Here is a 15,537-nt window from a genome sequence, read left to right as displayed (position 1 = left end):
AGGATATTAATAGGTGCATACTTTATATCACCCTTGGCAGCGTTTACAGTCTTTACATAGAGCCTTGTGAAATACTTCGGCCATATGATAATTTCCTTACACAGAGAAGGAGACTAAAGCCCTTATTGATTACTGATTTACCTTTAGCTCATAGTACAGAGCTGTGAGAAAGTGGACATTTGTGTTGTTTTGTTTTGCTTTGCCTTGACTTTTCTCCTCTTATTCTTCTACTCCCATTCATTATCTCTCTTAACCATGAATAATACCACAATAAGGGATATTCACACCATTATCCAAAATAATGGTTATTCATAATCATGCCATGCCCCTTTTTACAGGTTAAAATCTGTTTTAACTTTAAGAAGATAAAACAGTCATTCTTTATTAAAAAACTCTCATCACACTAGGAATAGAAGGCAACTTTCTCAGTTTGATAAAGGGCATCAACAAAAAAGATAAACCCTAACATCATTCTTAATGGTGATAACCTTGAATATTTCTCATTGACATTGGGAACAAGGCAAAGATGTCCACTCTCACCACTTTTGTTCTACAGTGTACCAGATTCCTGAGCCAATGCAGTAAGGCAAAAGTAGACGCAAAAAGCAAAAAAGATTGAAAAGAAGTAAAACTGCCTTTATTCACAGATGATAACATGATTGTTGACTTAGAAAATCCTAAGGGGTCTACCAAAAAACTACTAGAAATAATAGTGAATTTAATAAGACTGTAGGGTACAAGGTCAGTGATTTTAAAAATCATTTGTATATCTTCTATATGCTAGCAGCAAACAGTTAGAAATTGAAATTTGAAAGTTTCATTTACTAAAGCATCAAAAAAATGAGCAAATTTAGCCAAAGGCCTGTAGGAACTGTACAGTAAAAACTTAAAACATTGCTCAGAAAAATTAAAGAAGACTTTAGTAAGTGGAGAGATATACCATGTTATGTATTAGAAGACTCAATATTGTAAATATGTCAGTTTTCTCTAAATTGAGCTGTATATTCAATGCAATCCCAGTCAATATCCCAGCAGAATTCTCTATAGAAATTGACAGGCTAGTTCTAAAATTACAAGGAAATGCAAAGGGTCTAGATTAGCCAAAACAATTTTGAAAAAGGACAAGCTTGTAGGATGTTAACTACCTGATTTCAAGAATTATTATAAAGCCATAGTAATTAAGATAGTGTGGTATTTGTGCAAGGATAGACAAAGAGATCAGTGGAACACTTAGAGAGTCCAGAAGTAGACCCATATGTATATTGTCGATTGGTTTTCATCAAAAGTAATATAGTTTGATGGAGAAAGGGAAAGTCTTTTAAACAAGTGATGCTGGATCAACTTGATATTCATATGGAAGAAAATTAATCTTAACCCCTACTTCAGCTCATAAACAGATTAATTTAAAATAAATCAAATATAAATATGAAAGCTAAAAAGAAAACATAGAAAAATCTTAGTGTAGACAGAAGTGTCTTAGGAAGAACACAGTAAAGCAGTAGACCACACACACCCACAAAGGATGTTGGACTTCATCAAAACTAAAAACTTCCTGTCAAAATACACTGTTAAGTAAATGAAAAGGCAACCTACACACTGAGAGAAACTATTGAGACAAAGGTCTTGTATCCAGAATATATTAAAAACTTGCAACTCAGTAAAAAGACAATTTTTTTAAAGTGAGTAAAGACTCACTTTACAAAAGAAGCTGTGTATTTTTTTTAATAAATTTATTTATTTTATTTATTTTTGGCTGTGTTGGGTCTTCGTTGCCGTGTGTGGGCTTTCTCTAGTTGCGGCGAGCGGGGGCTACTCTTCGTTGCAGTGCGCAGGCTTCTCATTGCAGTGGTTTCTCTTGTTGTGGAGCACGGGCTCTAGGCGCGCGGGCTTCAGTAGTTGTGGCTCGCAGGCTCTAGAGCGCAGACTCAGTAATTGTGGCGCACAGGTTTAGTTGCTCCGTGGCACGTGGGATCTTACCAGACCAGAGCTCGAACCCGTGTCCCCTGCATTGGCAGGCGGATTCTTAACCACTGCACCACCAGGGAAGCCCAAGAAGCTATACTGATGGCACGTAAACATTCGATGCTCACTAGTCATTGGGGAATTGCAAATTCAAACTAAATGAATTACCACTTTGGGATACTGTTGGTAGTTTCTTACAGTGTTAAACATACATCAGCTTTATGCCCTAGCAGTTCCACTAGTAGGTGTTTACTCATGTGGAAACGAAATATATTTTCACACAAAGATTTTTCCATAAGTGTTCATCACAACTTTATTCATCAAAATCAAAAATTTGAAGTGACCTAAATGTCCATCAACAAGGGAATGGATAAATAAATTGTTGTATATTTATATAATGAAATACCACTCAGCAATATGAAAGAAGTACTGGTACCCACAACAACGTGGATGAATCTCATAAACATTGTGCTAAGCGGGAAAAGAAAACAGAAAAGAGGGGGGATATGTTTAGTATTGTCTCATATTCTCAAAAATCTAGTCTGTGGTGAAATCGTTGATCACCTAGAGCCAAAGATAAGGATGGTGGTTTTAACTGCGACAAGGGACACAATGGAAATATTCTACCTCTTGATTACGGTAGTGGTTACACAGGTGTGTACATCTATCAAAGCATCTAACTCTGTACTTAAAATATGCACATTTTATTGTATGTAAATTATAGATCATAGTTGACTTATGAGAAATAAATTAAGTATTATACTTTTTATTTTATTATGCCAAAAATAGTTTTCATCCCATATATAATAAATTGGAGTTATTTGAAAATTTCACGTATGTAGAATATTTTATTCCCAAAGCCTGGATAGATGAATAACAAGAGGTTAGTATATTTTTAATTTTAAATAGATAAGGTAGCATAGATTTATAAAAAAGAACTAGAAATTTATGTTTGAAACTTATTTGTAATTTTTATATCTAATTTGGGATATATTTATAGTAAAAGAGATTGTTTTGGCACACAGCTGATGTTTTTCTTGATGAATAGTTACTTTAAATGTTTTCAGTTTAAGTTCAATAAACATGGGTAAGATAAAGTACCATAGAATTCTGCATGTTAAATTGCCACAAATTTTGTTGGATTAGCTTACTGTGACCTTTATTTGATGTACACATAGCTGTTTACATAATTATGCATGTGCATAGCTGGACATTAGCAGATTTCAGTCATATGGTTACTCTCTTCACTAAATCTTTACTGTGACCTGATACTGTGCTCCTTTCCCAGGTCATGTTGTGTGGCATGCAGGAGGTTGACTTAGCAGATTGGCAGAGAAACACCGTGTATCGACATTATACCAGAAACAGCAAGCAAATCATCTGGTTTTGGCAGGTATTTGCTTTTATCTTTTTGAATCAAAGTACTCAAAATATTTTCTAATGAAACGGGGGTTTGAAAACAGTTCACTTTTAAAGTTGAGACTGCTTTTAGACATGGTATTTAGTCTTTGAATTTTAAGTCAGAAGTGGATAGTGTGAATACTTGTTAAAGGATTTTCCATTGCTTATTTCCTAAATGAAAGAATAAATGACTGTCTTCTTTAAATAATAGTTTAATGGTAATAGTTGTAGGTATAACATTTTTTTCTAGTAGTATGAAAGTATTCTATAAATTCCACTTAATTCTAGAAGTAAATGAGGAAGTATGTTTTTAATGAGAAAGTCAGTGCAGATACTTAATTCCCTCTAAAGGTGATAATATGCCAGGGAATTAGAACAATCTAGAGGATAATGTCCAGGAATGACTTTTCTTTCCTCTCTCTCCTTTCTCTCTCTGTCTCTCTCTTTCTCTCTCTCTCCCTCTCCTTTCTTTTGTTTGTGTTTGTGTGTTGTTTGAAATTTAAAATCTCTAGGCCAGGGATATTATCCACATAAATTTACTAATTGAGACTCATTTGAGCAACTTAGTAACTGAACATCTGGTGTACTTGTGCTTAACTGTTTCACTTTCAGGTGAAAAGCCTGGGTTTTTCTGTTACTATAGAAAGATTTTCCAAAGGTTGCATCTTTTCATAAGGATATGTCATGTGTTTATTGCTCCATACTTTAAAGAAGTGTGGACACTTGTAGAAATTTATCTTATGGATACACTTCACATATGCAAAATGGCTCATACCAGAGTATTTATTGCTACATTATTGGTACACTAATGAAGACTTGAGACACCTAAATGTCCATCAGGGGGAACTGAGTAAATAAATTGTAATATATCCATTATGTAATTCTGTACCTTGTCATCATTCTTTTTCTTAATGCAAATTAACAAAAATATTGGAGAATAATATTTTTCAATACAATATTAAGGGAAAAAAGGTGTGTATATTATTTGGTTAAAAGGAAAATATATATTCTGTATAGAGAAAGGGTCTGCTAGTGTATGAATACAGCATCTGTAAAGGTAGAGGGCACGTGAGCAGCAGTTGCAGAGGAGAGCTGACATTGAGGCAGAGGTGCATGTGTGGGCTGCTCTTCCTGCTATGCCCTTCTACTGCCTTTGAGTTCCGCACTATGTGCATGTATTATCTATTGTAAAAAAAAAATAAAGAAATAAACAAAAAGGTAGGAATAACTGTATTTTCAAGCCTAAAACATCAGAATTGCATCCCATACAGAATATGTGCAGGTATCTGTAATCTTCCCTTTTAGGCTTATTACCAGCTTCCTTACTCCTTTTGTTCCCTTACTTTCCCTTTGGACTTTGTATTTATATACCCGAGGAGCTTAAGCCTTGGGTTATGTAAATCCAAATGAATAGTTGTGTTTTCTGAATTGGGTTTGTTTTGGGGACAGTGGTGAGGTTTATGCCAGACCTGGTAATAAGCTGTATTTCTTTGTCTGGATGAAATATGTTGCCTCAGCACAATTCTGTGCAGAAACAGTTTTGGTCATAATTAGCACAACATTTTGTCCTATTGTTAGCTAAAGTTTAGTCCCTGTTTTTAAGATACATTTCTACTCTCAGACTGTTCCCTAAGTTCCTTGCCTTCTGTTGTAAGATACTCAGACCAATTCAGATCAGTATTTCACATTACCCATTTATGTCCACTTTGAAAAGAGATAGTCTGTGAACTAGATATATTTTTAGAAGAATGCATACTTTAGGTTTTCAAGTATGAAGAACAGAGTTGGGAAAATGGTGTTTAGTGGAAGAAAATACAACAAACTATTGAAAGTGGCAGTTGGGAAGTATTTGTTCATCTTTGGTAGCTTACAGCGGAGAAGGGTAGTTGGCTCGGGTCAGGATAACAGTGGTTTAGAGCTCAACCAGACCTGAGTTCAAATGTTAGTTCTGCTACTTATTAGCAGTTTGAGAAGGACAAATTATTTCACCTCTCCAGGCTTCCATTTTCATACATGTATAGTGCGGATGCTAATGATAGTAGCTATCTCATAATATTGTTGTGAGGGCCAAATACACAAAAAGCATATGGCACAGCACATGGCAGGAGCCCTCAACAGGTGATAGCTGTAATAGTGTAGCCCAGCCACAACATCTGCCCTGGTCAGTGGTCTGACTGTGGACAAATGACAACCTTTCTAGGCCTCCATTTCCTCTCTGTAAGATGGATATAGTAATAACAATAGTGGCCAACCTATGGTGTGATTGTGAGGATTAATTGAAGTAAGATTGATAGTGTACTGAGCATAGTGCCTAGCCTGAATAAATGATAAATGCTGCAGCCACTTACCACATATGTTTTAAAACTAGTTTGTGTTAAATTTCTTCTTCAAGTTAAATTCTTAAGTTTCCAGAAGAAATTTAAGAATAATTTAAGGCTCTACTATTTTCACTATTGAAGATAATCTAGTATTTATTTTATATTAAAGTAAATTTGATTTTGTTACACAGTTTGTGAAAGAGACAGACAATGAAGTAAGAATGCGACTACTGCAGTTTGTCACTGGAACCTGCCGTTTACCTCTAGGAGGATTTGCTGAGCTCATGGGTAAATGCAGTTTCTCTGTAGATAATTTTGGGATAATAATGGCATTTAGACATACAACAGACTTGAACCTAAGGATTATTCTTCTGTGCTTTATGTAGGGCATCTACCAGAAGAAAGACAAATTAATGGTTAATATTGAATACACTTGTAAGACAAAAATGAAAGTCTGCTCACAAAGCCTGGTTGGCCATTGCTTTGTGAAGGGAGCAAGATTCTGTAGAAATACTTATCTTTCCACTTTGTAATTCTTATTGCTGGATCTTTGCAGCAATAAGAAGCTTCTCTAGGCAGAAGTAACTTACATTGTAGTTTATTCTGTATCATTCAGGTTGACTATGTGACAAGTTCTATTATTTGACTAGTTATCAAAACCAAAAAGTTTAAAGGACCAGATAAATTTTGTCTTATTTTCCTGATTTAGGAAGTAATGGGCCTCAAAAATTTTGTATTGAAAAAGTCGGCAAAGATACCTGGTTACCAAGAAGCCACACATGGTAAGTTCAAGAATCTTAAATAGGAAGGTGAAAGCCAGAGTCTTTTTTTTTTTTTTCAATGTAAGACCCAGTATAATTTCTTATTCATTAAAGTAGTCAGAATTTCAATTTTGATAACAGGCTGATTAATATAGTATTCTATAACTAAACACATTAGAATGATTGGTTAATATAAATACTTGAGAAATGTATCCATTGATTCAACAAATATTTAGCATACCCACTATGTATAGAATGAGATTGAAGTGCTCCCTGGCTTTTATGAAGTTTGCGCTCCACTGGGGATGGGGACACAAAAGACAAACAGGTAAACAACTCTTTGCAAATGCTAGGAGTCCTTCAAAGGAAACCAAGAGAACAACTAGAGGGGAACCTCCTCTGGATTGGGTGGTCAAGGAGGTTTCTAGGAAACAGTGATGTTTAAGTTGAGTTTGATAAATAGCATGCTGTAGGAAGAAACAGAGGAAGTGCACTCTTTATACAGGGTCGTTTTTCAAGGAAATAAGAGATGACTTGGTGTGAATGGAACTTAATGAATCAGGGGAGGGGATAAAACAATTTGGAAATGTAGGCAGGGGCTAAATTATGTAGAGCCTTATCGGCTATTATAAGGAATTTGTTTCTAAGAACAATTAGAAGCCTTTGAAGAGTTTTAAATAGCAGATAATGAGATCCAAGAAAAATCAGTCTGGCAACAGAGGAGAGAGGGAATTGGATGAGTGAGTGCGGGGAGATTAGTTATAGAACTCTTATAGTCATCCAGGCAAAAGATGGTGATGGCTTAAATGTACGTGGTTCTTTGAGGAGATCAAAACTATTTTCACACTGTCATTTTTTGCCTTTTTATTGTTTTGACATTTGCACTTGTGGTACCAAAGTAATGGTGGGTCAACTGCTGTTGACTTAGCACAAGTCAAGGCAGTGGCACAAAACTGCTATCTCTGTATTTTTCAACACTACACATTTGAAGTTTAAAGCAAAAAAAAAGCCAGGCTTGTTGAAGGTTGTTCTTTATGAAGTATTAAAAACTATTAACTTTATTAAATCTTGATGCTTGAAGTATGTATGTAGCTTAACATTCTGTATGACAAAATGGGAAGTCTGCATAAAGCACTTTGGTGGTTGTCTTGAGTGGAAGCTCTTAGGCAGTTGTTGAGTTGTAAGCTGAACAGCTTGCTTTCTTTTTGGAACACTTTTTTCTACTTGAAAACATGACAGACAAACTGTGTTTATTCAGACTTTTTTCCTTGAAAATTAATGAAGTAAAACTTGTCACTTTAAGGAAAACAACTAACAGCATTTGTTGGTGATGATAAAATTGAGGTTCCATGCAAAAACCAGAATTTTGGAAAACTTGTATATACCACCTTGAGCTTGACAGCTTCCCAAGACTTTTTTTTTAATATTTGAAAATTCTTTATAACTTGGTGAACCAGTATTTCCAAATGACCGATGCATGATGTTACAAACTCATGCATGGGTAAAACATGCATTCAAAGTGTAAAATAAACCAGTGGATTTCATATAACAGAGTACAAAAAGTTCTTTGATATGATTTCAAAACCCATATTATGCATAACCTTGTCAAATTTAGTATATTATCAAAGAATAATATCCACAATTATCTGAAAAAAATGACTTGAGTACATCTCTGTTTTCTAACTGCATATCTGTATGCGGACAGTTTTCATATGCTTAATCCAAAACAATATAGTCCCACAGAATAAATGCTCACATAGGTATCAGAATCCAGATGTCTTCTGTTAAGCCAGATATTAAAATGATTTGCAAAAATATGAAACAAGGTCACTCTTTTCACTACTTTTTTGAAAAGTCTTTTTTTTTCATAAAAATTTTACTTTTATTTCAAAGTAAATTACTTTTAAAATTTGCTTTAACTTATAATATGGTAAATATCAACAGCTATAATTCACATAAACAAAAGCTCTTTGGGTTTCTCAGTATTTTTAGATGTGAAAAGGGATCCTGTGACCAAAAACATTTGAGAACACCAGGTTAGATTAAATTGGTGAATCCAATTAATTGTTGAGAGATTGTTGAGGCAGGGACAGAGAGTTCATAACCAAAGAAGATAATTCTTTAAGAAAGATGAAAAGAATTGGGATTTTGAGTGTGAGTTAAGGAATTCACCCTTTATAAAAACAAGAACATTTCCTTTGTTGTAACAGAAGAGGAAGAAAAGTTGGATGTAAACTATAGATAGATTTTAGATTTTGTGAAAGAATAATATAGTTAATCCACTGTTGGTTTGTTTTCTCAGGGTATAAGGTTGAGGTCACTGGCTAACAGTGAAGAAAGGAAAGACTTGAGGAGAAAGAAAGGGAGAGCTGTCAGAGAGTAGAAATATGGCTGAGAATGCTGGACAACATTAGATTGCCCACTTGGATCTACTAGTTCATCTAAAGTGACACTAATCTACCTAAGTTGTCAGATTTTCCCCGCAGTAATTTTCAACTGTTAAGGTACAAGGAATGAGAAAGTAGAGGTTGAATTCATTCAGGGTTTGACTTTGAGTAAGTTCAAAAAGGAGAGAGAGGGTTTTAAAATATTTGCAAGGTAGTGATTATAATGATGGACCATGACCTCTAAAGTAATTATAATGATGGGCTGTGGCTTAAGTAAAAAGTGAAGATAGGAAGAGTCTGAGGACAAGATAGGATGTTGAGAAAGTAATGGATTAATAGGTTGGCATTTTAATTGAAATACGTTGGGAAAGACAGATAATCAGAGAATAGAGTGTTTTAATTAGTAATTTCCTTTACTGGTGATGACAAGGTTCAAGGTATGATACTGAAGTAGAGGAACAGGTCACTGAGGAAGGGCAAGAATTGAGAGGCTGTGGCATTGCATGTCACCCATGTGAATGAGAGGACTATGAAGCAGGTGCCAGAGCTTTCAGTGAGTGAAGGAACATGGTCAACAGGTGATAGCAAAAAGTGCAGAAAGAAGGTTGCATAGCCAGATTGTGTTTGCCTCAGAGGAGGAAAGTTTGTTGACTGGCTGCAGAGGAAATAGAATATTTCAGACTAGCTGGATTTCAGTTAAGTCAAGAGAGGAGTTGTTAAGACTATAGAAGCCTGCAAATCATAAAATGTAAGTCCAAAAGAATGGATTGGAAAGGTCTGAGATGGAGGACACAGGTGGGGATTTAATTCAGATCAGGGGAAATATTGATCAGTATTGGGATGAGAATTTAGATGAAAATAGATGATCCAGAAAGACTTGAGTTTTCGGTAGTGACTGAGGTAAGCAGTGCCATAATCTATGGTGGAAGCAGTCTTGATTATTCTCAGATTGGGTCCTAGTGCTGTCATCCCCAGTGCTTTGCTTAGTGAGGTGGCAGCTTTCAGGGCAGGGGTGCCACAGGCTATATTCAGTGTATAGCAAGCCAATAGCGTACTGTTCCCTTAGAGTCCATGAGAAAAGTATTGATGTCTTCCCTTTTTATATATAAGAAAATAGAAGTAGCAAACTTTACTCAAAGCTGAAACTAAAACAAAAGCTAAAATAAAACTTAAAATAGTATTCTGATATTCACATAGTAAGTACTCAATAAAAGATGAATAGATTTTAGTATGTCTTTGTCCTTTTGTAAGCCAGCACAAAACATAATGGCTGATGTCTTAAAACAGAACCCTGTTTTGGATGTTTTTAAGTAATACATTTTCTTATGTGGTTCAGCTCAACATTTACAAAATGTCTACTGTATACAGAATGGATTTGTGTTAGGAGAGTAGAGATGACTCTGCCTTTGTGGGTTTTGGAATCTAATGGAAAAAAACAGTCAGTCATAATACAGAGTAAAGTAAATGCTAAAACAGAAATAAAAAGAGCTTATGGATTACAAATGCCAACTCTCTACATATATTCACCTTCCATATTATATACATGGATAAACATGACCATAATTTGTGTATAATGTTTTAATTTTCACCAAATCCAAGAACTTACAGCATTTGCTAGGTCCTCACATGTGAAAAATAAAATTTTTACTTCGTCCTTTTGAAAAAAAAAAAAAAGAGCTTATGGAGAGGTGGATTATTAAGTCTGTTTAACATGTTCAAGGAGAATTCTTGGAGGAAGTTGTAGCATTTGGACTGATTCTTAGTAATATTATCATAGGCAGAAAAGGGTATTCCAGAACATAGGAGAGCCATAAGAGCATGGTCATAGAACAGAAAAGTGTGTGGTATGCTTGTAGAACATTAATAAATAAGTTAATAGGGGCTATACCAAACAGCATAGGCTTCCTTCCCCACTTCCCCATCCATAGTCATTAGAAGCAGCAGAGGTTTTTTTAAACCATTATGTCTTTTTAAGAAAGTACCCCTGGCAGTGATATAAGGCTAGATAGGTTGTGAAGAAGTTAAAAAAAAAAAAAGGATGCAAGATGAGTAGGCAGGAAATACTGATGGTCTAGATAAAAGATGATGGGGAAGTATATATAGGAGAAATATAGCAGCAATAGAAATGATCAGGAGGGAAAAGATGGGGGAGATTTGGTAAATAGAATGACAATTTGACAGAGGCAGGTGACTGGTTAGTATAGGGCTCTATTGAAAAATTTTCAGTTTTTTGATACTCAGCTCAGTATCAGACTACCTTGAGGCATAGTTTAAATAAAATAAAAATTAAATAAAATAAAAAATTTTCAGTTTCTGATACTCAGCTCAGTATCAGACTACCTTGAGGCATAGTTTAAAGGTGGGGGTGGGGAGGGGGGCACATGATGGGAAGATATATAGTCCTCTTAATTGTTACTGTTAAATTAACAACTTTTCAAACAGAATAACGTGGTCTGAGAAGAATACCATTTTAATTGGCTGCCTTGTTTCAAAAGGCTCTTTCTTGATTTACAGGTTTCATGACTCTTACAAGGGCAGATAACTGGTAGGAGTAGTAGAAGGGAACTGGATAATCTATAGAAACCTTCCACATGAGAAAATGAAAGTACAGAAAGGTTTTGACTTTTCAGAGCTATTTCACTAGACACTAATAGTGGGGACCAAAACCCGAAATCCAGAACTCCTGAATCTTAACCCACCCAGCTACTCAGTGCTGTATCTTAAAAAATTAAATGTTATTTCACACCTTTGTAAATTGTAAAACAATACATTGATGTTTTAAGCATTTTCAATATTTTCTATATTTCATCAGTTAATCCCAGCAGGGAAGTCTTTGAGTCTAGCAAGACTGTAAGCATATTATTTTAGAAACGGTTATACATATGACGACGTTATTTGAAAAGACAAAAATATATATTTGGTTATTGACTGTCTCCACACTAGAATGTAAGTTCAATGAGGACAAGGACTTTACTTTTTCATCATTGTATCACCAGCTCCTGGAAAAATACCTGATATATTAAAGATTCTCAATAAATAACTGATGAATGAATTGGTGGGTTGAGTGAGTGAAAGAAATGGACTCTTTAACCCAAGAGAAGTTAGGGGGACTCATGACACAATGTAACAATAATAGTATAGAAAAGAGAAAAATTAGTGCTTTTTTAAAAAAAAATTCCAGCGGTTTTATCCACATTGCTACAATTATTATTTGTAATTCTAGCTTTCTCTGGGAAACGTTAAAATATTTTTGTGACTAGGTCTTAAATTTGAATTGACTGCTGTAAGAAAATTTGTATATTTAATATTATATGTTAAGTAATAATACAGTAGTAAATTGTGTGTTAGAATACTTCTGGCAAAATTTTTACATTCTTCCTCTATTTAGTTTTTCAAATGTGCTTTAAAAAAATATTGTATTAGAAGTCTTTTCAGAGTTTGTTTTATTGAAAACACATCTGATTTTGTTTTTGTTTTTGTTCAGTTTTAATCGCTTGGATCTACCACCATATAAGAGTTATGAACAACTAAAGGAAAAACTTCTTTTTGCAATAGAAGAGACAGAGGGATTTGGACAAGAATGAATGTGGCTTCTTGTCTTGGAGGAGCTCTTGCATTTAAATACCCCAGCCAAGAAAAGTTGCACAGATAGTGTATATAAGCTGTTCATTCTGTACAGTGAATTTTCTGAACCTCTCAAAGTATAAATGTTTTCCGTTCTTCCACAGAAATATACAAAACAGTTCATCCTTTTCTACTTTATTTATTGTTCCCTTGAAGTGACTGACTAGGAAAAAAATCATCCTTAAATTTTGAAGTTGAAGCAAGCAAGAGACTTTATTAAAAATAAGTATATATCTATATAAGCATATATGATAGTGGCTCTAGTTTTATAGAGCTCAGAGTGTATTAAACGTGACAGCCGTTCATCCAAAAATAATCTGGATTTGCTTTACCTTGTTTCTGTTATCCAGGGGAAGAAGTACAAATTACTCCATGTTTTTTTCCCTTTGTAACACCTCTTGAGGGTGTTTTGTTGCATGGCTGTTCAGGAAGGTATTAAGGGCTTAGGCCAAAATCTTACTTTGAATATGTTAAAAAAAATGCTGCTGGCTTTTATTAAGATGGGTGCTTGAACCTGTCAGTTTGTTTTAAATAAATACAGTAGTTGAAAATTTTCCCTCTTTGCTACATCTCTAATATAGTCAAAGTCATGAATGAAACCATAACTTACATGAAAGTCATATACTAGATCTACTACCATTTAGTTTATTCTAAAAATTGGAGAGAATTCACTGAGTAGCATAGAGGTTTGTTTACATGTTACTTTGGGATGCTAAGTATTTGTGGAATTAAAAAGAATCAGGCACTTCTGTACTTTAGTTTTAAAATATGTGATGTTCTTTAAATTCATAATAAATTGATGCAATTTGATACTTAGGAACATATAAAAAGGTAATGTGAACTTTTCTGCTTTTGTTTGTGTTCAAAGTTTTGGTTTTATAAAACCAGATGGATTGAAGACTTACATAAGCATTTGAAAACTCAAATGAGTCTACTGATTTTCTATTACTGTTTGCATATCTTCATTCCTCTTAAATTCATGAAAATTCCATGTATCTGAATAGGCTTATAAAAAATATTTTGGTCTTCCCCTCTTTTTTACACAGATTATTATTTTTGTCCCAATAACACTTTTTGTTTTTCATTATCAAGGACCTTTACTGAACTACAAAAATGTATAACAAATTAAAATCTGATGTGAATATTAATGCTGCTTTAGCAAGCTGGGCTTCCTTATTAATATAAAAATTTAAATTTCTACTTGTATCATTTCAGTATGTACTGTAAATTTCATTAACTTAAAATTTTTTTTTACAACCATGGAACTGACGTCTTAGAATGCTAACTGTAACATATTTCACTACTAAGTATATACAGAAGATACTAGTATACAATTTAACTTCCCTAAACAGTAGTTTTTGTTTTGCCAAAATTTTATTTTTCTACGTATTAATTTAGATGGTCTTCTGCATTTTTATTCAAAATCCATAGTAAAGATGAAATAAAGTCAGTGATCCACTTGCTTGAATACTCTTTTCCCAAATCCTCACTATTAATGTTCTAGTTATTTTCATGCCTAAAGAATAAAAAACAAACAAAAAACAAGAAAACTGATGTACAGAACAGACTATGCAATAGAGGGTGACCAGTCTTCAAAAGGGCTGCTTAAATTATACCATGAAAGTACCACTGCTGATGAAGTTTGCGGACAGAAGTTACTGTCATTCAGTAGAAGTATGAGAGAACATCATGTAGCAGATTGGAATGAAGACAGGAAGCTTTCAGGGTGCCCATCCCCCCTTCTCACTTCAGGTAAGAAATTACCGTACAACAGATGAGGCTACACAGAGCCTACAGAGAGACCAAACCAGCTTTCTGGAGAAGGCTGGTTTGGAGAACTCATCAGGTCCTTCTATCTTTCATATTAATTATAGAAATCCAGACCTATAGGCAGGATTTATTGTCTTGCTATACCTACTCAGTGGCAGTGAGAGAAACCTGAGACTTGTTTTTCCCCCCTCTTCCCATCCCTGTCCTGTGCTGGGCCAGGCATAGAGAAATTAGAAGTGCAGGGCTTGCTTCGCCTGAACACAGACACTTCATGAGGAAATCAGCAAACGAGGGAGGCTCAGAAACAGGTTCATACTGTCACTTCATTTCAGTGCCACTACCCGCCACCACCACGGTAAACAGCCCAGTCAGTGGGTCACAGGTACAACACAGTTTCAGCAATCAGATTAGTTGTCTTCCAGGAAAAGAAGCTACAAGTGGTGGTTTTGTTTTTAGTACTTCCAGGGCAGTTAAAGCCAAAAGTATTAACAAAACTCTTTGCCCTCCAGCCTTAGGTCAACCACCTAGCTTTTCCAGCTCTCAAAACTAGATAGAGTGGTGTGGGCCAACAATGTCAGGCAATGCTGCTTCTGTTTAAAATGGCCCCTGACTGGTGTGTTGCATCTGGACTGGGAAAACTCCAGGCACTTGATAGGAAACCCTAGCTTTGGACGTCCCAGAATGTGGACACTTGTAACTGTACTTCCCTTTGAGATTCCTGAGCTGTCACCTGGGGAGATGATACTCCTGGGAGCTGCATGGATATGCTGCTACACAGACTGCTGCTGTAAGGTCATCTTTTGAATGTAAGGAGGCCTGACAATGACCTGCTGGGTGAGCTATGGTTTCTGTGCTTCTGAGTAAATTGGGGCCAGATGAAGCCTACTATGGGCTTTTTGAGTCTGAATATTTGGTTGAACCTAAGAAGATCCTCTAGTGGGCATTACGGAAGTCAAACAGAAATCTCCGGTTGAAATAGGCAGGTGAGAGAATAAAGGTTCTCTTATAACAGTCCCCACTTTCCTTAATCCATTGAACTTAAAAGCCAAACTTGAAGTCTACTGGGGATTTGGTCTGTCTCTCAAGGGAAAGGCCCAGACCACATCAGAGGAGCCTTTACCTTAATGAGGTTCCTTTGTACCTACTGTATATTCTTCAGTCACAAGACAGAAACATACAGGGCAGTGCAATGGGCCAGAACAGGACATTGGTTAAATAAAAACTTCATGGCCCTTGCCAAAGTAATCAACCCCTCCTATTTTTTCTTCCCAATAATGCCCAGGCACAGTCCAAACAGGTTGTATAGTGAACACC

At 35.2% G+C, this 15,537-nt stretch overlaps 1 protein-coding gene across 1 annotated transcript in view; it reads left to right on the top strand.

Annotated features, from left to right (window-relative positions):
• The window catches only part of WWP1 (WW domain containing E3 ubiquitin protein ligase 1), a 107,467-nt gene extending 94,460 nt beyond the window's left edge, over positions 1-13,007 (top strand). Inside the window, exons 22-25 of the mRNA XM_059901670.1 lie at positions 3,251-3,355; positions 5,873-5,969; positions 6,391-6,463; positions 12,314-13,007. Coding sequence (XP_059757653.1) covers positions 3,251-3,355; positions 5,873-5,969; positions 6,391-6,463; positions 12,314-12,413 — 375 coding nt within the window. The 3' untranslated portion in view covers positions 12,414-13,007. The remainder of the gene's footprint in view (positions 1-3,250; positions 3,356-5,872; positions 5,970-6,390; positions 6,464-12,313) is intronic.
• Positions 13,008-15,537: the final 2,530 nt, after the last annotated feature.

The sequence above is a fragment of the Balaenoptera ricei genome, chromosome 17, assembly GCF_028023285.1.
Source record: "Balaenoptera ricei isolate mBalRic1 chromosome 17, mBalRic1.hap2, whole genome shotgun sequence".
In the NCBI taxonomy this organism is placed as follows: domain Eukaryota; kingdom Metazoa; phylum Chordata; class Mammalia; order Artiodactyla; family Balaenopteridae; genus Balaenoptera; species Balaenoptera ricei.
The sequence above is the reverse complement of the archived record's forward strand: the minus strand, read 5'-3'. Positions and strand labels throughout refer to the sequence as shown.